This window comes from Cyprinodon variegatus, unplaced genomic scaffold (genome assembly GCF_000732505.1).
Source record: "Cyprinodon variegatus isolate N-32 unplaced genomic scaffold, C_variegatus-1.0 Scaffold163, whole genome shotgun sequence".
NCBI lineage: Eukaryota > Metazoa > Chordata > Actinopteri > Cyprinodontiformes > Cyprinodontidae > Cyprinodon > Cyprinodon variegatus.
Window position 1 is genome coordinate 972331 of NW_015150616.1, and position 26434 is coordinate 998764.

At 37.5% G+C, this 26434-nt stretch overlaps 4 protein-coding genes across 6 annotated transcripts in view; 2 read left to right on the forward strand and 2 right to left on the reverse strand.

The window, feature by feature from the left end:
- The first annotated feature begins 1025 nt into the window (after positions 1–1025).
- On the forward strand, positions 1026–2880 carry LOC107086819. Its single transcript, XM_015378023.1, has 2 exons — positions 1026–1146; positions 1238–2880. The coding sequence occupies exons 1-2, from the start codon at positions 1026–1028 to the stop codon at positions 2749–2751; spliced, it is 1635 nt and encodes a 544-aa protein (XP_015233509.1). The 3' UTR covers positions 2752–2880.
- Positions 2881–8013: 5133 nt separating this feature from the next.
- Positions 8014–10875, reverse strand: LOC107086826 (C-X-C chemokine receptor type 4-like). The gene is made up of 4 exons (XM_015378032.1): positions 10711–10875; positions 10431–10639; positions 10064–10347; positions 8014–8815 (listed from the first exon to the last, which is right to left on the reverse strand). The coding sequence occupies exons 1-4, from the start codon at positions 10723–10725 to the stop codon at positions 8223–8225; spliced, it is 1101 nt and encodes a 366-aa protein (XP_015233518.1). The 5' UTR covers positions 10726–10875; the 3' UTR covers positions 8014–8222.
- Positions 10876–16365: 5490 nt separating this feature from the next.
- LOC107086809 lies at positions 16366–20275 on the reverse strand. Of its 2 annotated transcripts, XM_015378007.1 has the most exons (6): positions 20113–20245; positions 19658–19709; positions 19110–19555; positions 18682–18757; positions 17254–17346; positions 16366–17159 (listed from the first exon to the last, which is right to left on the reverse strand). In XM_015378007.1, the coding sequence occupies exons 1-6, from the start codon at positions 20171–20173 to the stop codon at positions 16808–16810; spliced, it is 1080 nt and encodes a 359-aa protein (XP_015233493.1). In that variant the 5' UTR covers positions 20174–20245; the 3' UTR covers positions 16366–16807. The 2 variants fall into 2 exon arrangements, with proteins under 2 accessions (XP_015233493.1, XP_015233494.1); XM_015378008.1 differs by lacking the exon at positions 19658–19709 and having other exon boundaries at positions 16367–17159; positions 20113–20275.
- Positions 20276–20383: 108 nt separating this feature from the next.
- The window catches only part of LOC107086828 (UDP-glucuronosyltransferase 1-1-like), an 11785-nt gene continuing 5734 nt past the window's right edge, over positions 20384–26434 (forward strand). Inside the window, exons 1-3 of one of the 2 annotated variants that reach the window (XM_015378035.1) lie at positions 20384–20392; positions 24148–24678; positions 25192–25255. In XM_015378035.1, the coding sequence (XP_015233521.1) occupies positions 24160–24678; positions 25192–25255 (583 nt within the window). In that variant the 5' untranslated portion in view covers positions 20384–20392; positions 24148–24159. Of the gene's footprint in view, positions 20393–23823; positions 24679–25191; positions 25256–26434 lie in introns of those variants that run through there. The other variant, XM_015378034.1, reaches the window with a different exon arrangement.

Here is a 26434-nt window from a genome sequence, read left to right on the forward strand (position 1 = left end):
CGTATGGAAAAGAACAAGGATCTGTTTGCTTTCAGAGGAAGGAGTAGACACTGCTGTCAGCGACCAGCTTTCAAGCAAATAGTGGAATCATTTTGTTTTCTTTCTTCTTAAAGCTCAGTTTCATCTTTTTCTTTCCTGATCTTTTCACTTGATCACATGCTTACTTGTATAGGGAGCAGAAGTTGATGGTGTGTTGAGTCATGATTTTTGTTATCACTGTTTTGATGCTAAATCATAATTATTTAATTTCAAACATGCATATATATCCCAGGGGTCCAGTTAGAGGTGTGGGCAGCCAGCAGCCCTATGCTGGTAGGGGGCCCCAGTAGGTTGCATACTTTCTCCGTTGTAGTATGTCCGCCCCTGTTCATGCTCTACTTAGCTGTTTTCTAGATTTATTTTTTTTACTAATACAAAGAAAAGTTAAATTCATTTTTACACCTTGTTTCGTTTTGAAGATTTTTTTAGATTGTTAAACTGCAAACGGACACAAAGTCTTGCGTTTTTATTCTTTGTTTATCACTCGCATAAGTTTGGCTTCTGTTGTTAATGCATAACAACTTTCTTAGTTTTTGTCTTCTTTATAGATTGTGATGATTTCAGATCTCTCCCTTTCTGTCCACACATACACATAATTGTTTTTATACTGCACCAAACACAATAGTTTGAATTTTTCCCCCAGTCATAGCATTACCAGGGTTTTGACCTCCCCCCTGAAGTCCCGAAAGAGGGTCAAAAGACCCCGAGTCCAAACTGACGACTCTGATGGCTCAAATTAGCATCCCTTGTTCAGTTGTAAATATGGCCATTGCCTGAGGAATCAGAGGGGGGGAGGAGAGCCAAACTCACAAAAGCATTACACACCTGTAACGTCAGGCCAGAAGGTAGGAGTGTGAATAGTCAATGTTGGGGGTGGGTGCGATGTATGATGGAGGCAGCTCTGCACATGCAAATTTGCATGCAGCCTTTTGTGCTGTAGAGGATAAATAGGTGACTGCTTCACCTTTTAGTTCACAAGAAACAAAATGCAGAAGAGGTTCACCACTCAGGAGGCATTGGAACTGATTCTGAGCAGTGCCAGCCCTTGTGATTCAGATGGAGAAGACATAGACCTTCAACTGGATTCGGACTCTGAGCTGTCTTCAGGTTAGATTTCTCAACCTACCTATTTTATTTTCCTGACTATTTTTTATTTAGAGCCAAACTAAAAGTTAATTTGAAATTGTTTATCTTGCAGATGAGGAGACTCTCCCTCTACCAAAAAAGAGAGCTCGTTTGGGGAGTGAGTCATCGGAGACCGCGACTGATGGCACAGTGTGGCGTGAAGAACAAGTGGGGACACATCTCCATTTCACTCCAATAGAACCGTACGCCACAGATGGAGAGCCAAGTGCTGAGGCCAGACAAAGTATCCGGAGTCGCCTTGACAGCTTCCTCTGTTTTATCACCCTTGACATGCTTAGTAGCATTCGAGAATGGACTATTCAACATGCACGTCACACGGAGCAGCTGGATTGGTCCTTGGATCTCCCGGAACTGATGGCATTTATTTCAGTCATTATCTTGCGGGGGGTGACCAAGGTTCCATCACTATGTGACAGCTGGTCAGCAAACCTGGCAAACCCAAGGATCATTGCTACTATGGCCCGAAGCCGCTTCCAAGACATCATGCGACACCTACGCTTTGATGACATGTCTACACGCAGTGAGCGAGCGGAGACCGATAAGTTTGCTGCAATCTCCGATGTTTGGGGATCGTTTGTCACTAACTGCATCGCATCCTACAACCCTGGTCGACACATCACTGTTGGTAAACAGATTTTTCCATCAAAGACTCGCTGCTGTTTCCTGCAATACACTGCAACAAAACCGGACAAGTTTGGCATCAAGTTTTGGGTGGCTTGTGACTTGAAATCAAAATACATCTGTAATGTCTTCCCATATCTTGGCAAGGACCCCGATCGTCCCAGCGGGGAGAGACTGTCCGAGACTGTAGTGATGAGGCTGATGGAACCGTTCTTGGACAAGGGCAGAACTGTAACCACAGACGATTTCTTTACATCACTGTCACTTGCACAACGACTGCTTAGCAGGAAAACCACTATCCTCGGCACAGTCGACAAGAGACGCCGGGAAATTCCTCAGTCCGCTAGACAGATGGATCGCACTGAATTCACCACTCAGGTGTTTTCAACCACTGGTGCCACGCTGACAGTGTATGCGCCCAAACGGAATAAGGCCGTTTACGTTCTCAGCAGCATGCACAGCGTGGTTGAGACTGAGGATACCACCAAAAGGAAGCCAAACACGGTCACAAAATACAACAAAACAAAGTGCGGCGTGGATGTGATGGACCAAATGGTGCGGGAGTACAGCGTGCGTGCAGGAACACGGAGATGGCCAGTTGCCGTGTTCTACAACATGATTGACATGGCAGCACTGAATGCACATGTGCTTTATCAGGCATGCATTGGGGTGCAGGAGAGACGGGTGGACTTCCTGGTTGAGCTTGCAAAAGAGTTGGGTAACTCTTATGTGAGTGAGAAGAAGGCACACAAGGAGAAACTGCTTCGGCAACAACCCTCCACACCCAGCTCAGGCAAAAGGGCAAAGTGTCAGGTCAACCATCGATGCAAGAACAATCGTGCAACTGTGAGATGTGTTGACTGCTACAAATACACATGTGGCAAATGCACAAAGGTCATACCCTGGCAGTGCCAGGTATGTTCCGACAGACAGACTGCTGAGTGAGTGCTGAAATGTCAGTCACACAAGGACATGCCACTCACATGCCCCCCACTGTGCCTAGTGTAAATATGTGTGGAGTGGTTTTATTTCTTGTATTTTTTGTATCGTTTTTAATGACAAAAATAAAAAGCATTCAAACAAATAACAGTTGTTCTTTTGTATATTTCTCATGCTGGAATTTCAGTCCTCTTGACTTAGACACAAATATTTCTGGTCATTGCTCACAGCTGTACCTGGCTGTAAAATATATCTCCATTTAAAATATTAAAATTAATTAATTGGGCTTTTTTGCTAAAATAAAACTAAGCTAAATATAATATATATAATCTTTATATTATAAAATACAATATACTGAATAGAACTTACTAGACAGTTAGTTGGGAGTTAAGCTTTCCCCTTCCTTTGGTGCACCAGTAATGACCTTATTTACAGAACAAAAGCGCCTGTTCACATTAAAATCCTTCAGGTCAGTCGACCCGTCTCTGGGCTCCAAAGGTAGAAATGTTAAATGACCCTTCTCTGGTAATTCTAGTTTAATTGCTTTCAACAAAAATGTCTCTCCCAACTCTTAGATTTTGCCCTGACTTTAAATCTTGTAAAAAAAAATTGCCTCTTGTTCCATGCAGGTGTCTCCCTATTACTCCAAAAAAAAAAAAACATGACTATTATCTGAATGACTGAGAATCTTCATCAGCATATCTCCCTGTTATGTTTAAGATATGGATGTTTAAAGTAATACTATTAGGAATGAAAACTCTCAACAGAAGATGATGAAAAAGGATCTACTAACAGGAGCTATAGGGACAACAATTCGACCCGATGCTTGCTAAATAAAAAAGGTTTGATTGGTTACTTTTTTGCAAAAAAAAAAAAAGTTAAGATTTTCTTAATATAGCCACAAAGTTGTAAGTTTGGTAATAGTGTTGCAAACGTTGCAAATATGTAAATACACTCAAAACGTAAAGCAAACAAAATTAGATCACCACAATCAAAGGAAAAATGCTGCTAAGGAGAAATGTTTCTATCACAGAAAATGAGAGATGCTAAGCGCGTGCACGCTGCAAGCACAAAACCTACCTGCAAAACGAAATGTTAATATTTGAAAACGAAACTGAAAAGGAAATCTGCTGCAGGGCTTAAAAAAATATTTAAAGTCAGGAAAATCTGAAAAAACTACAGAAATATTGAAGATTTTTTGTCCCCAGTGTGGTCACTTCTATTATCTGGAGCTAGCTTGCAGTTTTACTTAACATGCAATTGTTTTTGCTACTTGCAGGATTTCCACTTTACACTTGTTTTGTACGTTTAAGTGTTATTTAATCATTGCAGTAAGTTTTTATATTTGCAGTGAATTTATGCATTTTGCAATGTGTTTGCATTTCTTGGCCACCGTAGAAATCCCATTCACCTGGCAGCATAGGTTTTGGTTTAATTTCACTTTTATATGGTTAAAAAGTCGTAAAATCTGCTGCAGGGAGGTAGAGGCAGAAAAATGGGATGAATAAATTCAGAATCCTTTTGACCTTCAAATTAAAGAAAACAACTATAACCCCCAAGCAATATTAGCAAAGTACTATGTATATTTTACTAAGCAATGTGTAGTTAATCAAAATTCCAACATGATAATATTTACGCCTTTCCTGGAGCTTATTAAAAAACTGTTTGTTTTCACTACAGCGCCCTTGCTTATGTAGAGAATATTAAGTTACAAAAACACTAATTGAATCCATTAAATGCGATTTGCACTCATTGCTTAATTTATATAGTTTGGGAGCGCTGATACCTCAGATCCGAAAGCCTGACTGAACTAGGTTATTATGAAAGAAGGGCCTTGGTCCGAGGGCTGGACTCTGTGCAGCTGTAAACACCATCCAGCCAAAGCCTAACCTTATATCCTAAACCAGAGGTCTGCAACCTGAGCCTCAGGTGGCCTAAAATCATATAAGGAAGCAACTAATGTTGTATAACCATAAATAGCAATCGGAAAAGCTCTTGGAATTTTTTTTTTAATAATTCATTTAAATGTCACAACAAAGCAACATTGACAGAACCAGAAATATATTTTAGATCTACTTTTCTTGTCTTTAGCTTTTAAATTATGTTGGGGTTTTTTTTTCTCATCAATTATTTATCCTATGGAAGAAAATCCAAGCTTGATCTTTATGAAACTTTTTCTGTTTTTACTTGTTTCAAAAGCTAAAAACACAAACAAACTGTTGGTTAAGTAGCAAAAGATTTACTTCTTATTAAAAAAAACATTAAGCTGTTTTTCAATTTTAAAGTATATATAATATTTGTGATGCTGAATGACTTTTACTCAGAGGAACAAACTGTCTTCTTAGATCTTAAAGGTTGCAGACCGTTCTCCTATAATGTACATCTGTTAAAAAAAAACCTTACAGAGCTTGAGATGATTTAGGAAATAATGGAAAATAACCAGAAACTTGTGAGTCAAGCCTGTTGAAAATAAAGCCAAAATGAATTTGGATTTTCAAAGAGAAAGTAAAAACACTGTCAATATGTATGTTTATGTGATTCTGGTAGCTTTGAAAAAAATTTAATAGATACGCAAAAAAATAAAAAAGGGTTCTATTTGTGAAGAAGGAAGAGACAAAAACGGAAATAACACAGAAAAGTGTGAAAAAGGAAAGACTGCCTGAATAATAAACCAGCTTCTTCTGTCTATGTTGATGTTTTTTATGTTTTAATCAAAGCTGTTTTTTTTTAAAGGAGATAGTGAGCTGAAGCACATCATTTAGAGCAGTGATTCCCAAACAGGGGGAACTTTTACCACTAGTGGTCAGCGAGTGCATTGCAAGCGGTACATGAAAATATATTATTATTTCTTAGAATTTGATTTCTTCATTTGAATTGCGTTAATTCCTAAATTTATATTTTTTGTATAATTTACAGATTTTATTTGCAGGTTAATAATTGTTGATTGTATTTATCTTTGTTTTATTATTTTTCTTATTTATTTTATTATTATTTTTTCTACTAATGACAGGAAGTGATGTGGATCAGTCCACTTTCTATAAGTGTAGGGGCCTGGGAAAGGAACAGCAGGCTTTTTGGGGTTTGGGGTCAATGGTTTTTACCAGAGCAAGAGAAATAGGACAAAAGAAAAGTTTGAACTCTGTAATTGTTGGCTGAAATAGGAAAATAAACCATCCAGAACCATCATCGAGTTTGGACATTGAACCTTCTTTTGCCTGCATACAGAAACTTGACCCCAGTGCCTTAGTAGTGGCTTAATTGAACTTTAATTGGATGTTTGGCTTGGCAAACAATCCCCACTACAGATTAGTTTTTCTTCTATGTTAGAGTTCACCTTCAGCTGTGACACACATCCAAACCAAGTGGAGGAACAGACTGGATGTGGAGAATCAGCTGTTTTTCACACTGAGCTATCGGAGTTCATCAAAGCAGCTCAGGTGTCTTGATGAAAACAAAGTAAAATTAAGTCAGTCTGACTATAATTTTTGTTCTGTATTTTGTTCCCAATTCATCAAGTTTAAATGGGATTATAAGGAAGTTACTCATAAGGGCTCCAGTTTTATAAATACAGGTTTATAATCTGATTTTATTTAGTATTTATTTGAATTCCTTACTAAATTCTAGGCTTGTATGTTGTTTTTTTATTTGAGATGGAAAGCATAAAATACCTGAGAATTAAATGCTTGAATCAAAAGATTAAGTAAAATAGTTTCATCCATCCATTTTCTGACACGCTTTATCCCGAGTGAGGTGGCGAGGGGTGCTGGTGCGTATCTCCAGCTGTCCACGGGCGAGAGGCGGGGTACACCCTGAACAGGGCGCCAGCCCATCGCAGGGAAACACCATTAACGCACACATAAGGAGAATTTAGGGAAGCTAATTAACCTAACAGTCGTGTTTTTGGACTGTGGGAGGAAGCCGGAGTACCTGGAGAGAACCCATGCATGCTCAGGGAGAACATGTTAACCCGGGCCGGGAATCGAACCCATAACCTTCTTGCTGCAAGGCAGCAGTGCTAGCCACTGCCCCAAGTAAAATAGTTTTTATTTTATAATCAGTTATTGTACCTTCCACTTTTGGATAATACTTTTGACTGAGAGGGAGACTCACGGTAAGATAAAATGCCCAAAGGAGAACTCAAGTCAAAAAAGTCTGAGAAACACTGATTTAGAGTAAATCATATAACTGATTAAGCTCTCTCAGACCCTTTAGAGTAACCGGCGCTTTGTGAAGCAGCTCTCTGTGTTGGTGAGAGCGGACTGTTTGATTGTTTTAACCGCTTGTTTTCTTAAAATGAGCTGCAGGAAGTCTTTCCTGTTTTGAATACACTATGAATAGAAGGGAATTGTGTGTGTTTTTGCTCCTGTCTATGTATTTGCCAACATGTCAATGAAGGATGGGGGATGTAAGAGGTGGCCTTCCAAACAGGCTACAGGTAAGTGTGTTTTCCACGTTCCGTTCACTACAATATATGATCCACTTCAGAGTGTGATGTAGATGTATGTGATTTATGGCCTGACTGCCACCGTCCACTCTACAGCATCCCCATTTGCGTACTTTTCCTCGCCTTTCTCACAGAGCCTCTCTTCTTTATCACCTTTTCCTCATGACCAGGAAACAGGAACTTCCAGCTTCTGTTTCTGTCTCTTCCAGGTGGAAGTAAGAATGTGGGAAGCTCTGGTGTCAATGTGTATACATCAGAGTATTGGAAAAACTGACCCCTTTGACCCGTGAGCTTTTCTTCTCCTCTCTCACGTAGAAGCAAACCATTTATAGAACCAAAAGAAATAGAATTGCCATCCCTCCAAAACACACATCGCCGCGGTTTCACACGCTGTGATGGAAACCCACCTGTTATCTCACACCCTCTCTCTGGAACGGTTTCATTTTTCGAGCCTTGGTTTGCATCAGTGATTCCAGATGCCACACAGCTCAATGCTAACCCATAAAAAAAAATAAAATATAGAGGTAAAATATGACTATTGCAACACTTTTGTATCCAGTTTACCATGTTCTGCAGGGACTCACCAGCTTTGCATTAAAGCACAGGAAATGTTAATGGAAAATCTGGATTTAAAAAAACAAATATCTATTCTACTTTTCTTTGTGCTATTTGGTGACTTTAATTGCAATTAAATTTTATCTCCATGAGGACTTGAACTATCTGTATTTATGAGTATTTTATTATGCGTTAGCTGGGATTGGCTGTTCTGCCTGTTTCAATCAGGCAGGAAAAAAACAAAACACGTTTATGAACTTGTTTGGTAAGGTTTATTAGAAATATGTACAACAGCATGCAAACACAGGTATATCAACAATATTTACAATATTTACAAGTGAAAATCTACAAATGAGAAGGAGAAGTCATGGACCAGCAGACTGCTTCTTATCTTTCCTCATATTTGAAAAAAAAAACAAAAAAAAAACCTCTTACAAATATATCACATATGTACAGAACAGTGCAGCTCAGGGAAACCCTAGCTGGAATGCAAACTGGAGGATTCAGATTCGGTGGTTGTTGAAGTCCCGGCACGTCTCTTGGGCAACACCTTCAAACTGGAGGCCCTGCTAAGGGTTAGTGCCCTGCGGGCAGAGCTCTTGAACCCGGCCCCCAGAAACGCGTAAAGCAGCGGGTTCAAGCAGCAGTGTGCGAACGCCATGGCCTCTGCCACCGACAGCCACACGTCTAAAGCTGTCTTCAGCCTGCAGCTCCAGGGCAGGATCTCCAGACGCAGCAGCGCATCCACAGAGATGCCCACTCCATATGGGAACCAGCACAGAAAGAAGCAGAGAACCAAGGCGATAGTTGTCCTGACTGCCCTCCGCTTCTGCCGCTGGCCCCCCAATGGGCCTCTGGTCAGCCTGGAGACGATGACGCAGTAGCACACCAGAAGAACCAACCCAGGGATCACTAGGCCAACCACGACCAGCTGGAGGTTAAAGACGGCAATCCAGACACGGGGATTTTCTCCTGGGTAGAAGCGCTGGCATGCGATACCCTCTCCGCCCTCGTTAGTCCGAGCAAATATCATATCTGGGACAGCCAGCAGAGTAGCAGGCAACCACGCACCTGTAGGGCAAAGGAGGACAGAAACAAGTTGGAAAAATCCTGTCTGGGTTTGGGTATCAATAGTGGCAGCTCTAGATGAAAATTACCAGGGTGGGAGCAGTTATTCTTAATGGTTGCAAACAAAAAAATAATGAAACAAAAAGAACAAAGCAAAGGTACATTTTGTATTTTGAACATGTCTTTATAACTGTTCTAGTTAATAATAAAAATGAAATATTTAATTGTTCCAAGGAACAAATTGATTATAGTCTTGTTTTTTATCATAGAAAACTGAATTGGTGCCACAGAAAACCTGATTTAAAAAAGGAAAGGTTTCTAAAAATCAGTGTATATGCCCTTAATCTGAGCAGATAAATACAATAATCTGCCAAAGGAAGGAGGAGTTTGGCTCTCAAAGCAAAATAATATGATACTATGCAGTTGAAGATGGAATTATTTTTCTTTTTTTAAACATAAATCATCATTTGATTTGCAATTTGTCTTACATACCGTCTTAAATCAAGGTAAGTAACATCTATTTCAAGAAAAACTGACTTGCCTTTTATCTTTTAATACAGCAAGGTGCAAGGACCAGGTCTAGAGGGGTGCTGGCCCCTTTTGGCCCCCATGTAGAACCGCCCAATGTATCAACATAGGATCATAGCGTCATTCTTAGTGTTAGTGTTCAATTTGAAACTAGATCTTTTTTGTATTTATAACAATGAAATTTGATCCATTTTCTGGTTTATTTAGAATGAAAAACAAACAAAAACAAAACATTAGGAATGTAGTAAAGAAGAACGAATATGTGTCCTTTAATAAAACGGCAAAAACAAAAAGCTGAATGTTGGAAAAACTGTACACTAGAACAAAATTGAAATCTAGATTAGTAATTTTTTCTTAAAATAAGTGTATTTGTCCTTGGATTGAGAAGGTAATAGACACCATTTAAAATAAGAAAACAATTGCATTGTCTTATTTCAATTGCATGTTATCTAATTATCTTATTTTAAGAGTAAAAATACTCATTCCATTGGCAAACTTTACCTACTCAAATTAAGGGCAAATACACCTAATTTAAGACATTTTTAATTATTTGTAGATCGTTTTTCTAGTGTAAATCATATCTCAGTCTTATGTTTACATTTTATCACTGCTGCACTTTAAGAAAAGGAAATGTATTGAAAGCTGCACTGAACGAAATTTAATTTTGTTTACGTTCTGTGTATACAAAATGACAATAAAGTTTAAAGTCTGAGTTTTACGCACCTACATACACCGCCTTGTGCGCCAGCATCTGCCTCAGCCCGCCGGTGTTTGTGTCTGTGGCCCGGACCACGGCCAGGTACCGGTCCAGACTGATGAAGGCCAGGATCAGCACGCTGCCGTACAGGTTGACAGTATAGATCACGTGGACGCCGATGCACATGGCGGCTCCAAAACGCCAGTCATTCAAGGCTGCATCTACTGCCCAGAAGGGAAGCGCCAAAACAAAGAGGAGATCGGCAACGGAAAGATGGAGTCGATACCAGTCTGTCAGGCTGCACTTTGACCTGTGGGGCAGAGAGAGGGTCACCTGGTCAGGGGCCTCATTTCACCTCTCAGGGGGAGATAAAACCTGCTCCTGTCCTCTCACCTGCGCTGGCAGCCCAGCACCAGAACAACCAGACCGTTTCCGGTGATGCCAAGGATGAAGATGAGGGCAAAAACCACAGGAACGAAAACCCGACGAAGCTCGTCTGTCATCACCTGCGCAGCATTACAAGGCTCCTCCAGGTCCATTCCCTCATCTCCGAAGCCTGAACCAGAACCCGTGTCATTGAGGTCGTAATCCAAGATGATATGCTGGAAAAACACAGTGGAAATGTTTATTCTCTGACTTCTGAACTTCTAATGTGCAGCTGAACCAAACTCACCTCATAGTAGGACATGATGGAGACAATCCTCTGCAGAATGAAGCCAACTCTCCCCTCTGAGAGCTTTTATTGCTGCCTCTATGCCCCTCCTCCAAACACTCCCAATGCATCTGTCTGCCGGCTGAAACTTGTTGTTTTTTCCTGTTTTCGAGGTGTCAGGTGTTAAAACTGGATCTATCACAGGATGCCATGTGCGTGTCTGAATTGTTTTAGCCCCTGAGACCTCTGGCATGTAATCATCAGGGTCAATTGGCAATAGGAAAGACCGCCGCTGAGAATCAGACAATGTGCGTTTGTGTTTGTGGCTCCTTCAAAGCTCCAAACTTGATTAAATCAGAACGAGCCGGTGGAGCCAACATACTCTGATATTTCAGTTTTTTCAGCATAAAGGTTTTTTTAGCTATACGTGTTTTATTCAGTTTATTACTTATGTTAAACAGTTGGTCAAAATTAAAATAAAGAAATATGTCCTAACATATATATTTATGCAGATGTTTTTTCTCTTCATTCAACAATAATAGAATATTAAGTGTTGTATATCTAGTGAGTGTCATTTAAAAGCAAACATCAGAACTTACTGAACTTGCCCAGATCTTTTTTGCTGCAAGAAACTGAGGTTTGCAAATATTACAATTTAAGGAAAAGTTACTGACTTTATTTCCGTTTTATTTTTTACAGTTCAAAATGCAATAACTTTACATTTTAAATCAGACATTTAGCAATGCTTGTCTTGCTTTGACATTAACCTGGGTTTCTTATTAAACCCACACCATGCTGAATCTCACTGCAAGAGAAGATGAGGCTCTTAGTGACTCTGCTAATATGCTGCAAAAACTGTAATCTGATTAATTGTTAACATGACCTCCATATAACTCAGAGATGGTGGCATTTTGTCTTAGTTATGTCTTTATTTTCTGCAATTCTGCAAACAACTTTACTTTTATTACATTATGCTTCTGTGGAAAACATTAAAACTTTTTTAGTTTTTTTCTCAAAAATATTAATTAGCATTTATTGAGGCTATAAGCAGACATATACTTCACCCTTTAGTGTTGCAGTAGGACCTCTAGAGTCTAATTTTGTATGAAACAATATTGAGACAAACCTAAGACTTAGTTTGTTGATTAAGAAATGTCACTTGGGTCCTAGGGGACAATAAAATATTTTCTAATCTATTCTATATAATCCTGTAAGTAATCAGCTGCGTAGTATTTTTCTGCCTGCTCGTTTATAATGTAAAGATAATAAAAAGTCCAAAGCTTCTAATTATTAGCGTTAATATTCTTCAATACTAAATGTTTGCTTCTTTTCTTTCCTCCTTTCTGTGGAAAGAAGGAGATCTGTTGCCAACGATGAATCTGAATACCTAAGCTCAGACAAACTGTGCTCTGACACACTGATTCTGACCAACCTATGCCAGGACAGTGGTAATATTGTCAATGAAGTGATGAAGATTGTCACGTCCAGAGGTGCAACAATGTCTGATCCAACCAACTTGGATTTTAAGTAATTTCCCACTGGGATTACTAAAATATTTCTGATTCTGATTCTTGAGGATGGTTATTGGGGGAACAGAGGTCCTTCAAGACCTGGATGTACCCAGATGATGTGCCTCACTAATGGGGCTGATATATGCACTCAACTAGCCTAAAACAACTGATGAACACAATATTTCTTGAGCTTCATGGTGTGAAAGCCAGTCCAAAGGTTATGTCTCTAAAAACTAAACGTCTTTTCTAAAACTGTGGCCTCAATAATTATCTTTTAAGATTTTTTTAAAGTCTACGTAAAACAGATAAGTTAGAATTGCTAAAAATTAAGTCATTAGCCCAATTCATATTACCAAACCTTTTAAGTATAAAAGTTTCTTCACCTTAATGTAGATTTTAGAGGAAAAACAGAATCCTGTTTATTGTACTAAAGTAATTGAGCATCATGGGATTTACTCCATAATGGTTAAGTTGGAACAACTTAAAAAGATCCATGAAAATTGTTAATTTATTTATTCATTTTTTTTGGTCGAGCCATGGTATTGTTTTTCTTGCGTCACTGCCTTACATGAAGCATGAAACCATGTACGAATGAACATGGGGGGGTTGGGGGGGGTCACGATGAAAATACAGTGTTACATCCTTCAAAGATGCATATCAGACTTCCTCTGGTTAGTTCTGCTAAACTGCAGGCAGAAGGACTCCCTCTGATCTTTGCAGGTGAAGCGTCACCAGTGTGTCCGTGGTATCAGATGTTCTGCGCTCCAAAGTTATGCTGAGATTCTAAGCTCTGCTCTCAACTGGGAACATTGAGATTAAAGAGGGTTCAATATAACTTTTGTCTCTACAACACAAGTTGTTTGAATTATGATAAAACTTCCAGATGAAGTCATGGTAGATGATTTTAAAGTGATCAGGATTGAAATACGGAGCCAGGATGGATGGATATAGATATTGGTTTCCATTCTCTGACCTTAAATCCCATTGCATTCTTTTGAATTTGAATATTTTAAGATGAAAAAACAAACATAAAAAGGATATTTACAGAATGTCTTAAATCTGCTTATCTAAACAAAGGACTACATCCATATCTGTCATCTGCATGAGATGGAGGCTCAAGTGTCTCTGCAGACACATTTCCTGACTCTGCTTTGACTGGAAATCTCCATCCTCTAACAATTCTCTCAGTCCGTAAGTAAATAGTGAGCCTACTCTAAAACAAACTTTAAAAAAGCTATCACAAGTGTTCACCCCCCCGGGACTCTTATCTGCTTCTCACTTTCCACCCCCACCCTTCCTCAAAATGTTATCAGCTCAACCAATCTGGTTATAAAGCACTGCTGGGCAGATTGAGGAAACTATGCATACATTTCTGGTGCTAAACCTTTATATAAATATTTTGTTTGTATCATCTTAAATAAATATTTTTGATTATTATATGTTATAAATTAAAGAGTAAAATAAACAATTTGCAACAAAGAAGGATGTGATGTGAAATGTAGATGTGGACAAATGCAGATAGTTGGTAGGAAGGTGGATGATTACTCTTTTCGGCATAAAGTGGGTAAATAAACCCAGAGACTTAAACAATCATTTCAATTTAATTTCTACATTAGTTGCTGACAGAACCATCGGTCAACTGTGATTTAGATTAGGGTAAATTTTAGGATGATGACGCCACCTAGTGGACTAATAGAATGCATGAAGGCAAGAACAACAGCAAAACCTGCAGTTTGCTTTGCAGAAAGCTTTAATCATTATATTTCTAACAGTAACACAGCTGGATTGTTGCGCTGAATGGAGCATCTGATTTGTTTAAAAAGATGAAGTGAAGCAGAAACATCACAGGAGACTTAAAAATGAGCAGAAATTCTAAAAGGGTCAGTAAGTAGTAATGCCAAGTTCACACCAAGAGCAGCAGGAGCAGCTAGTTTACATGCAGTCAATGGTTGACGCACATCGAGGGGCAGCCGAAGGTCCCGTCTATATGGCAGGCCATTTTGACATTTATTAGCTTTACTGAATATACAGTATATTCCAGATGTCTGAAATGCATTGAGATATCTAAAATAGCATTCTTCCTATCTAAAATATACATTGCAGTAGCTGAAATGTAATTCTTACTAGTACAAATGATGTCACGTTTCCCCTTCATGTGTATTGGGCTTTGACTTCCAGATATCTTAAATAACATTCTTCTTATCTAAAATAAACATTCTTCCTATCTAAAATGAATTTTACTAGGATGAACACAAATTTCTGACTAGCAGGAATGTAATTTTGACTAGGAAGAATCTTATTTTAGAGATCAACAAGTGGAGCAATAGAGAGGAAAGCCCTTCTAATAATTGTCAATTCAGCCTGCCATATATCCTACTGAGGGCCAGGTACAACCCTGGCACGTTCTTGTGTGTTGGCGTCAGGATTGTTGGGAAAACCCGGACTGGATTTTTAACAGTGCGGCATTAAGTTAGGGAACGGAGTTCAGTTTTAATGTTCATATGCGTGACAAACTGAGAGTGTGGAGTGAGAGCGTGTGAAGACACTAAAATGCGTGAGTCTCACCCCCAATGCTGGTGAGTTGGCAGCCCTGCAATGGTTGGCTCTACGTTATTAAAAGTGACCGACAGAGTACAGAAAATAGCTTATGAAAGCACTTCTTACCTCGTTGAAGTAGCTTGAAGAACAAACCCGGTGCCTGTCGAAGTCGCGCTACTTCCACGAATCATCGCGAGATTATACTGCATCGCTAATATCCCGAAAAAGAGGCCACCGGCCGCCGGTGGGTAGCTTTACAGCTAATATCACAGTCAGTGGATGTACTGACCAAGAAAATCCATGTATAACACCCTACAACCAATGGAATACCAAGAGAAAGATAAATAAGATCGGGAGATAGTTTAAATACAGTCTTGCTTTTGCAAATTAAGTTTGTCATAAACCTCTAAACAATTAATAGATGAATGTTTACCACAATTTTATTAAAAATGTTTAACATCAGTTTTTACAACAAGGTAGACAACCTTTTTCTTAAAAAAAAAAAAAAAAAATTTAATTGCATTTAAAACAAATCATTAAAATAATTACGGTTTAGATCTGACAAAAAAATATATGTTCTTAAATTTTTGTAGTTACATTTAAATAGACATTTTTGCTTTTTACAAACTTTAAAGCTTGGTGCTTTTTTTCTTAGATGTTCAAAGTTAAATGATCTTTAAGTCACATCTAGAGGCTTTAGTTCAGAAATAAATCAAGATTCTGTTAACAAGACTTCAATTAAAATAACCTGGGTAATTTCCTGTGCAGTGACCCCAGATTTAAATATTTGTATTTTGGAGCAATTTTTTCTGCCTTGTGACAAAGTGCTGCAAAAAAAAACATTGTTAAAAAAGAAAAAAAAAAAACTGCATCAGTGCTAACATGACAAATAACTTGTGATCTTCAGCTTTTTTTTTAGGTGATCCATTTTCCAAATAGAGCAAAGAGATTATAAATGTATTGCATAACATCACATGTCGTTCTTGTGCTAGTATTGAATAGAACAGTGGGCATGTTTACCCTATTTAGTGGCTGGAATGATTAATATCTAATAAATTATCAGCCTCCCAAACCCTCTGCTTTTCACCTGCCGTTACCCCTTTCTGTCATTATTTAACAAGAAAACCACAGGTGAAACTTAAATCATGGACTAATGCTAAATTGTTCCTTATTAAAAAAAACTTGAATCGCATGGGGACAGCATTTTTTTAAAAGCTCCAAAAGATCTGAAAAAACACCAGCTTTGGTTCATCCACACGCAGCTCGGATTCTTCAATTCAACCTAACTTCAGCGATTCTGTACAGAAGGTAGAAATATGATGCAACATGGTCATTTCTATCCCCACTCCATGTCAAATATTACAGAAACTATCATTTAAGTTTCTGTTGACCTGCAGAAGTCAGAAAAAACAACCACTTGCTAAACCAAGTTCACCTACTGAGCAAAAATTAAAAAGGAATCAAAAAAACTTCACATTCAGTAGACGCAAATTAACCTTCCTCTTTTGTACCGGTTCCAGACCTGTCTTATAACCTGTGGAGTGAGCTGAGGAGAACTTAAAAGAGGAGCCAGGATAATAAAGAGGAGAGTTATAAGATCCAAAGTTGTTTAATTGTGTACTTAATACAACACATTAAAAGCAGCAGTGTCTAAATTCTCACCACCAATCATTTAACAAGGTATATTTCTTTCTCCACTTGCATCAATGCATCCTTATTAAACATTTTGATTGAGATAATATGCTCTTTTTTACAGAAATAAGTGTGACAGGTTTTGTATTTAAACTGTATATCGAGGCAAGTGAAAACTTGTTAAAGAACTGTAGTCAGGGCCAAGTTTAAATACATTTATTTACAGTTGTTAGGATGCATAAAAAGGTCAATCTAAAAGAATACTTACTGGAAAGAAAACATCATAAAAATAAAACTGCAAAAAATATATAAACGGGGCAACATTAACAAGCATGCAACTGCAACATTATATTAGGGAAACCCAACAGAAACAGAATCCGTGTGAACAGCAGCAAACTAGTTTGAAGCAACGCTATGATTGGCTGACAGTGAACAACTCAACGGTCTTGGCAGCATGTTTCTTTGATGATGACACTACTGTTTCTCTGCAGCTGAGCCAGAAGCTTTCTGAATTCAGCCCTCTTTGGTGGCCTCTCCTGATTTTGGATCTCTGCCGATGCTCTGGTCTCATCGATTCTGTCCTGACTCTGCGTTTCTGGACTGCTGAAATCTTGGAGGTTGCTGCAGCTGCTAAATGAGCTGTTTAGGGTTTCACCCAAATCTTTCAACTCTGCGTCTTGCCCGTTTTGGAGGCGCTGTTGCTTAAAGACGCGGGGGCCCTGGGAGTTACTACTCCTCCTCCTTTTCTTCCTATTTCTTTTGGCCAAAAGTTTGGACTGCCTCAGGTTCCTGGCATGAAAATAAATTGCATATAGAGCGGTTATACAGGGGAAAGGCCAAACTGAAAAAAGTATATAAAAAAAAAAAAAAAAAAACACTTTACCTTCGGAGGAAGGTGTGTTGCCTCGAACACGGCGATGAGTGCTTCGGCCTTGGCACGTCGATTCCATCAAGCTGAACATGACTCAAAAGCTTCCTGTCAAAACACATTAAACCAACTTTAACCAGTGATGTTTGACACCAATTTCCTTTCAGATTCGATAGAGAGTAAAATACAGCCTAGATTGGTGATTCCAATCTGATCATTTGAGCAAATACAATACAGCTAACTTGCCTGTTAAATGTACAAAATAAGTCATCATTTTATTTTACTGAGTGGATCAAGTTCAAATTGCCACTAAAATATTGAATTAAATAAAAAAAAATGTCCCAATTATTTCCCAAAACATATCTACATTTTGCAATGTTAACAGTCATGGCACACATACATGCATTTCAAAAACTGTTATTCAGTTTAAAAGTTACCATAGCTGTTTTATTAAAATAACTAATTTATATAACTTTATGACACCCACTTAATCAATTTTAAATCTAGCCTCTAGCCTGAGGGTGGGTGACGAGGCAAATTACTCCAAGCTAAATTCATGCAGCTATTTTGCCCTCCTACCGCGCTTCCTGGTTATACTCTTACAGCAGTGTGTTGCGGTAAGCTTGACACAGACATTTTTGATTTATGCTCAATATTGAAGCGTGGTCTGTGCTACACACTGTGGGTCTAGATACGGCCGAGGCGGTGAGGAAGTGGGGGCGAGTTTTGTCCAACGATGGAGGGACATGAGGGCCGAAAAGAGCGGAGATCCAAGTGGAAAAAGGGTCCCAGCGTTCTCGCGCACCTCGCTCTTCTAGAGGATCAAACTTCACGAGTTGTTTTCCGCAATTGCGGTCATAAAAACAAAACAAGCCGGCCTCCTGTCTGCGGCACTGTCTTCGGTCAGCTACAATTTGGGAGAGGTGCAGCGGTGTGTCTGCGGAGGGGGCGGGGACATCTGGAGCAGAGGTATTGCATTGCACTGATTTTGTGCAGTATTTTTTTTATGCAAAGCCTTTCACAGGGGTATTTTTATTTTTCAGTGAATGAGGTTTTAGTAGGAATAGGTGGAGTGCAACTGTTCTACTTCTGTTATTTGCTGTTGTTTCTCAAAAAAAAAAATGCATAACATTGTAGCTTTCATTGATTTATTTCAAATTTGAAACATTGTCTAGCCTGTAAGGTGTGAAAAAAAATAAATTAATCGAATCTCGGTGTATTCTTGAGTATCGAAAATAATTGAATCGTTGGGTCAGGAAATCGATACTGAATCGAATCGCCATGATGGGTGTGATTTACACCCCTAAGTAGAACATGATGTAATAACGTAAAATTAAGGAGCCAATGTAAAAAAAAAAAACGGTGTTCCCCTTTAAGAGCCTAAAGTTCTGTTAGTGATATTTAATTATGTTTGCACACATCTCTAATTTCAACTTTTCTTACCGTTTGGCATTAGGTCGTCTTCCCGGCGTCCATCTTTTCAGCAGCACCCACTGGTCACAGTCCAGAGACTCTGGATCTGAAGAGGAAACCCATGTGAGACAGAAAGTTAAGTATGGAACAAGCTGAATTTCTACGGAGTCGACTTATCACACAGCACCCCATGTCATTATAGGTATCAAATACTTAAAAATTAAAATACTTTAACCAGTAAAATTGGAGAAATGTAGCGAGGTGGGATGCTATGACATTCTTTTTTCTGTGTTAATGTTTTAGTGTTGCTTTATGAATAATAAGCAAAATATTTCTTCTAAAGTTATACATTTCTAGTATAATTATTGTAGCTGTCCCTCTATTTTTAACAATAATTTTTGACAATCTTTTGGACCATATTTTACTTCTTAGAATAAGAATGCAATAAATAAACGAACCGTTATTGAGGAGTTTGTTTTTGACTGGCTCCTTCAACCTTTTGGCCTTTTCGTAGAGCTTATGGCAAGGAGAGCAAAGATGGCAGTAAAGCTCCTCTCGATTGTCGTAACATAAAGTGGAAGGACCAGAAGCTATGCTGCTGCTTTCAGAGTCGCTCTCATCGTTTGACTCATCCAGTCCATAACTGAGAAAGCCAACAGCCTCTGTTGAGGTTTTGTGTTCGGGAACGTGGCTTTTATTTGGGTTCTTGTTGATGAGGTCGATGATGTCACAGTCCTTGCTCTCATTTGAATCGGTTTCCTTCAATGATGACCTTCCCCTCCGGGTTCTAAGCCGAGGTTTTGGATTGTATCTGTCCCTCGTAGGACTGTTGTGGGTGCTTTTCAATCTGGAGGAACGTCGTATAGACATGGGTACTGTCCACTTCAGCCAGTACTTATATGACCTGTGAAAGAGAAACAGGGATTCATGATGATAAACCAAAACTTTATGCTGTTGACAAAATTAATTGGCTTTTTATCAGTATCCGTTCATAATCCTTTCTCACCTGTGATATTCTATTTTTATTATCCTCGAATGTGACAAAAAGACGTGTGTTTCTAGCCACAATGAAAGCAGAAAATAGACGCATGATACATAATGCAGAGTTATCTGAAGAACTTTTTCTTTTTTTTAATTATTGGATTCAATAAAGATCAAAGTGGCTTTATGAGTCGATCCTGTTTCTCTTAAACAATTCCTCTTTTCCGCTTGTCAATATATTTTATTGCACTTAATTTACCAGGTTTCATGGATTAAAATAATGTAAAACAATTTATATTAAACGCCGGCAAAGTAAACTTTAACAAATGTCTTTATCACAAAAGTTCAACACCAATAAAAAATAGTGCACTTTTACTTTAGCTAAAGTTAGCACCGGGCACGAGCATGCTAAGTTATGCTAGGCTAAGCTAAAAACAAAAAGCAACAACCAAAGCTCAAAGGTCGCTATTCTCTACTGACCAGCGGTCAGATTAAATACTCGAGTCGATTCATTTCTCAGACGGTTTCCATCTCCAGACATATTCCTAATTGGTTCAATTATCCGCTGAATGTAGAGCAAAATAACCCCGCGGACATTTTCATTCAAAGCTTTTTTTTTTTTTCCTTCATTCAAAGCTGAGCGTGCAGCGGGAGGCGGTGCGTGACGTCACGATGAAGAGCCAATCACATGAAGCTAAACAGAGTTCCGCTTCATCCAAACTTTCGCTACACCGCCACCAGCTGGCCAAGAAGAGTAACTGTGTAGTAATTGTTTCTTTTTCTTGAGGGTTAAATATATTTTATTTTTCTTTTATTCACATTGTCTGCTCTTAAAAAAAGTTAGAACTGTAAATTTACAGTCATAGGTTTATATTACAGTTTTTATTTATTTATTTTTTGTTTCAAGGCTTCACTTTAAAAAAAGATGAAATGGTCCAGAGAGCTGTTCCAAACGAAATTTCTTTTTGTTTTACACTTGTGTAAACAAAATGATAAATAAAATCTGTCTAAGTCTAAGTAATAACTGATGGATTACGTTTCAGCTGTCCTATATTTTGCCTCTACCGAATGCATAGCATTTTCTACAAATTTTCTACAAATCATTTGAACTTAGTTAGACTTAGACAGAACATTTAAAACAGCTCTCTGGACAATTTCATGTTTTAAAGTATAGCCTTGATAAGGTAAGGAGCAGGTTGAGCAGCTACTTTTTTACTTGAACTTTTAAGATTCAATCTTCTGCTTCACACACAAGTTATGTTTCAACACAACGATTTTGGGCTAAATCTAAATTCAATATGCTGTTATAGTATGTAAAATCCTTGATTACCATATTTAAGAAGATAGGTGGGTGGAAGTATAAACTTGAAATAGTGCCCGCTGACACATTAATTAATAGTTAATCCTGAGAGCAAACAGAGAACTCAGCAATATATCCTATTATTTTTTAATCGATTCTCTTGCCACTCATCCTGGTTTAATCAGAAGTTTGAGTAAGCTGGACAGGTCTTGCAGTCTGTAGAACAGGTGTTACACCATATTAGAATAGAATAGAACGTTTCTTTATTGTCCCACAATATTTTCTGGACCATCAAATACTGCGTGACCCAAGGGGCTTTTGTTTGTGATTGTCCTCACCAGTCTATCAACAAACCCTAACTGGAATTTCTAAACCTAACATCACAAAACCCTTACTTAAACTGAAGTCAAGTGTATTCATAGTGACCTCTTGGGCCATGAAGGGTCACAGAATACGGTTCAGCACATTGTAGCTGCTGTCTGCTACAATGTGCTGTACATTTTGTGCCACAAACATCCATGCACAGTTACTAATGGAAAGACACATATTTATCTCTGAAGATTTAAGATCCAAATTTATCTGTGACGTTTGTCCAGAAGCCCTCGCTACATTTGCAGATATTTACACATGCATGCCGGCTTTATTAAAGGTTTTGTGGACAATTGTTCGGCTTAGAACGATTGGTTGTCCTACATGCCAGTTTCGGTGATGTGCTCATGTAACACCAATGATCATGCTCTTTGTGCGCATTTCTAGTGTTAATTTATTCATTGAGCTTTCGTTTTAGCCATTCATTATAGCTCTGCTGCTCCCACCGTATACTTTGAAAAAGGCCAAGAGTTGCAACTATTTTATATTCACATATTTGCACAAGTGCAGTTGCTCAAAACATGACTAGGGCATTTCTTTCCTATATTTTTATTAAAATCATGCACTGTAGCTTATATATAGTTTTGAATGTTATTAATATAGACACTCATAAATATCTACATTAAACAGGTCTGGCTGTTATATAAGTGACTTACCTCTTTATCCTTTCCAAAAAAAACACAAAGACTGGCTCTGAAAAGAGCAGTTTTTCTGTATTTGTCCTCTCGAATGTTAATATATTGATGTGGGAAAAAAAATCTATACCTTTTTTGTTGTCAGATTATGGTTAAAACACTAAAATTACTTTATATTTAGTGTAATTACTAAAAAGTCATTCAGTATATATCTGGAGCATGCTAACCTCTAACAAACCCTTCTCCCCCAGCTGAGCTCCTTCCTCTCTAAACATTTGCTGTACCTGCTTTTCCTGCTCTAGCAACTAAGGAACATTATATATTTGAACGCCATCAGCTGAGTGTGAAAATGCCTTTATTTATATTTTAGGATTTTATTCCCTTAGGCTCCATAGAGGTAGCGCAAAAACTTTTTTTATTTCTACCAAAGGTATCACTAAACTATATCTAGAACTAATATTTAATTATTTTATCATAGATATTTAGATAAAGACCCGGATGAAAACACATAAACCATCGTTAGAGATTCCGCTATTTCAGTGCATCCTATTAGAATGTAGATATTTCCTTGTATTTATATAGAAATATATTTTCTCTAGTTCCTTTTAATATTTTTGTTTTACTATTTAACTATATATGCCTATATTTAGTTTATATATTTTAAACAAAGGTCTGAACTGTAATGGCAATATGTCTTGCAGTTTTTCTGAGTTATTTGTGTTATTAAGTCCTAAAATTTCAGTGGATATCATGGGTAACTCTGCTACAACAATGGAAGTTTAGTTTTTGTTAATAAAGAGAAAGTGCTAATTTTTCATGTCTTTCTTTAGAGAACTACTCTTATAAATAGTGAAAGGGAATTTACATATTCTAAATGAATGAATGAATAAATAAATAAATATTTATAAAATGGACAGAAAAGAGGGAAATGCTGGGATTATAAAAATATTTTGTAGAAACTGTAATTTAGTTGTTATTTAAAGATTATATTTAAAATTTTAAAATGCATGCTGGGCCTGGAAAAGAAATATGAGTAATGTTTTAATAAGATTTGGAAACAATTTCAAACTACTTTTATCCCAGGTTTTATTGCTAACATACAAAAAAAAAAAAAGTAAATATACCTTTATAATTTAGCAACATAGCACATTTGTATTTCTATCATGTTCTTCTTAGCAGTCCAATTTTAACTATTTCCAGGAATAATTGTAGACTTTTAACACAACAATATTAAATCATTTGCATTTTAGACTTAGTTTAATGCATGAAACAAGGGCTTTTTCTACAGTTAGTATTTATCACAGACGGTTGTGGTGCAACATAGTCACCCTTTCAAATACCATAGTTATTTGAGCATAATGATATTTATTATTAAGGTACATTTTTGTTTATGAATGTGTTATTTTCATAACACTAGATCTTTTCAATTTTATATCGGCAATCAAAAAACATACAACTGAACTAATTTCCTGTCATCCATTGTATTGCTGTATCTTAAGCTACCGTACTTTAATTAATGCTACTGAGTTAGCAGTCTGTCAGCAGACATAGTGTTAATATTAACAATCGCATTTATATTTTCTAAATGAAAAAACAAAAACCAATATTTTCTTAGATTTTCCACTTGTTTATTGATTTATTTTCATTGATAAAACAAGGAAACAAATATAATGATTCATCGAAATCAACAAAATCTCATCAGCACAGAAATAAAATAATAAAATCTAATATACAAACAAATAATCAGGCAGCTCCTATGAATAAACTCCCCTACAGCAAACATGTTTTCTGCTGACATGCAGGAAAAAAATGAGAAAAGGTCTTATTTGGCACCGTATCATGCTGCAAATTCCACAACGACTTCCTGACTGGGATTACTTTTGTTTGTGCAAACACTCCTGAACCCACTGAACTTTACCTCAGTTGTTCCTTTCAAACATAGATAGCAGCCTTTTGTTTAGTTTCTTTGTAAGCGGCGGATACATATTCTAATTACTTAGTAACTAAAGAACAGAGGCTCCTGACCTTTACCTACTGAGGACAGATAGTGCTCTACTTTCATTTGAGGACTTTGAACGTACACAACTCTAATTTATAGAGGAGCTTCAGCAGCTTTAGGACCAACAGCTTTACTCTTGCTTTTTTAGTGCAGAGGAAAGAAGGATTTTCAGATCTATTTTTTTAACAATTGTTCTCATTGCATTGGAGAAGGAAGGAAGAGGGATGCGGCAATCGGTTGTGTTGGTGTTATTCCTTCTGAGCATGGCTTTAGAGGACCGAGCGGCTGCAGAAAAAGTAAAGGACTCTGCAGAAACCCCCAAGCTTGTTAAACCAGACAAAGTTAAAGATACCAACACTACTGTGAAAAGCAGCTCTTCACCAAAGTTTTTAGGTAACCTGCTGGTGATACCCATGGATGGGAGTCATTGGGTGGGTATAAAAGCCCTTGCACAAGAATTGGGTCGACGCGGCCACAGGGTAACTGTTGTGATTCCTGAGCACAACCTACGGATGGGTCCTGGGAAATACTACGATACCATCTTCTATCCGGTTCCTTATGATAAGGAACATGTTATTAATTTGCTGTCTTCACACAAGGATGTCTTAGAAAAATCAGTACAGCCGTTCATGGAGAAAATAAAGGCAAGATTCACCCAGATTGGAAAAACCAGCAATTTTCTTCATACCACTGCAGAGAGTCTGCTGTTTAACACCAGCCTCATTCATCATCTAGCAGAGCAGGTGGGTGAAAACAGAACATGGGAGCCTATCGGTAGGTTTTATTCACATTTGTTGCATGAATTGTTTTTTACTCAAATATTTTCAATAATTATTTCAACTGGTTTGCTGTATTTTCAGAATTCATTTTAAACAATAGATTAAGCCTAAAATACTCTTTGCCCATTTAAAACAGATTGGACCTTTCCTAAAAAAAACTGTTATAATAGTGGCTTGGATTTATCAAAGCCTATTGACCTATATATTGACCATATTGATAAGATCTATAAAAAAGTAGTAGAAGGAAGGAAGCAAATTATATATCATGTAGTTTTTTCCTTTTTTTTTTACAAATCAAATCTCAAGTATTGTACATTATGCTGTTGATCTATTTTAGTTTGTATTCCTTTTTTGTTTGGACAATGCTTTTTACTACAAATTTAAACAAACATTCATTTAATCAAGAAATGATGTCACGGCTAGTCAAACAGAAATAAATGGTAGAGCTGCAGTCATCCCCCTCATTTTGTTTCATAGAAGTTTGATGCGGTCCTCACAGATCCAATGGTCCCAACAGGTTCATTCATTGCTCGGAAACTTGGTGAGTTTCCTCTCTTTTAGATTACATTTTTATGTTTGCTTTCCTATGCAGTGGACCACATATATTTTAACAAGTGCCACAATAAGTACCATGCTTTCATTGAAACCACATTTAGAGAAAAATTAAACCACAGAGATAGAAGTCTAATACACAGAAACCTTCAACATCTTTCAAGACTTTCATTATAACTCTCTGTTTGTCTCATAGTTGACATCATTCCCCGCTAGCTGTATTCTGCAGAGTCCTACGGAAGAGGATATGGCCACTGAAAAAAAAAAAAAGTTAACTGATTTTTAAATTTTATTTCAGTTTAATATGGGAAGAAAGTCAGAATTCTCACTTTTTTCTGACTTTAATCTCAGAATTCTGAATTTTTTCTCAGAATTCTGACAGCTAACAAACAAGCTATAGCCATGTCTGTTTTAGAGACTAGCTGTCTTGTTTTAATGACCTTCTGCTCCTCCATTAATGAGGGGACCCCTTGGGCACGTAAAAAGTTGCCTAATTCCATCATTTTCCGCCAATTTGTCACTGGCCCTCTCAAACAACTCACATTTTGTCAGTGAAGCTGAGTGCCCCACATCTCTTCCTTCATGGTGCCAACCTACATTAAGATCCAAAATTCTGAGATTAAAGTCAGAATTCTGAGATTAAAGTCAGAATTCTTAGAAAACAAAGTCACAATTCTGAGAAAAAAGTCAGAATTCTGAGAAAAAAAAATCAGAATTCTGAGAAAAAAGTCAGAATTCTGAGATTAAAGTCAGAATTCTGAAAAAAAAGTCAGAATTCTGAGATTAAAGTCAGAATTCTGAGACTAAAGTCAGAATTCTGAGATTAAAGTCAGAATTCTGAAAAAAAGTCAGAATTCTGAGATTAAAGTCAGAATTCTGAGAGAAAAGTCAGAATTCTGAGACTAAAGTCAGAATTCTGAGATTAAAGTCAGAATTCTGGAAAACAAAGTCAGAATTCTGAGAAAAAAATCAGAATTCTGAGAAAAAAGTCAGAATTCTGAGATTAAAGTCAGAATTCTGGAAAAAAAAAGTCAGAATTCTGAGAAAAAATTAGAATTCTGAGAAAAAAGTCAGAATTCTGAGATTAAAGTCAGAATTCTGGGATTAAAGTCAGAATTCTGAGATTAAAGTCAGAATTCTGAAAAAAAGTCAGAATTCTGAGATTAAA

Coding starts and splice junctions, on each gene's coding strand:
- LOC107086819 (XM_015378023.1), top strand. CDS start 1,026: ATGCAGAAGAGGTTCACCACTCAGGAGGCATTGGAACTGATTCTGAGC. Junction 1,147..1,237: donor GGACTCTGAGCTGTCTTCAG/GTTAGATTTCTC, acceptor TTTATCTTGCAG/ATGAGGAGACTCTCCCTCTA.
- LOC107086826 (XM_015378032.1), bottom strand. Junction 10,348..10,430: donor GTGCTGGGCTGCCAGCGCAG/GTGAGAGGACAG, acceptor TCTGCCCCACAG/GTCAAAGTGCAGCCTGACAG. Junction 8,816..10,063: donor GCACAAGGCGGTGTATGTAG/GTGCGTAAAACT, acceptor TTTGCCCTACAG/GTGCGTGGTTGCCTGCTACT.
- LOC107086809 (XM_015378007.1), bottom strand. CDS start 20,173: ATGTCTGGAGATGGAAACCGTCTGAGAAATGAATCGACTCGAGTATTT. Junction 19,710..20,112: donor AGTATTTAATCTGACCGCTG/GTCAGTAGAGAA, acceptor CATTGTGGCTAG/AAACACACGTCTTTTTGTCA. Junction 18,758..19,109: donor AAACAAACTCCTCAATAACG/GTTCGTTTATTT, acceptor TTTCCTCTTCAG/ATCCAGAGTCTCTGGACTGT.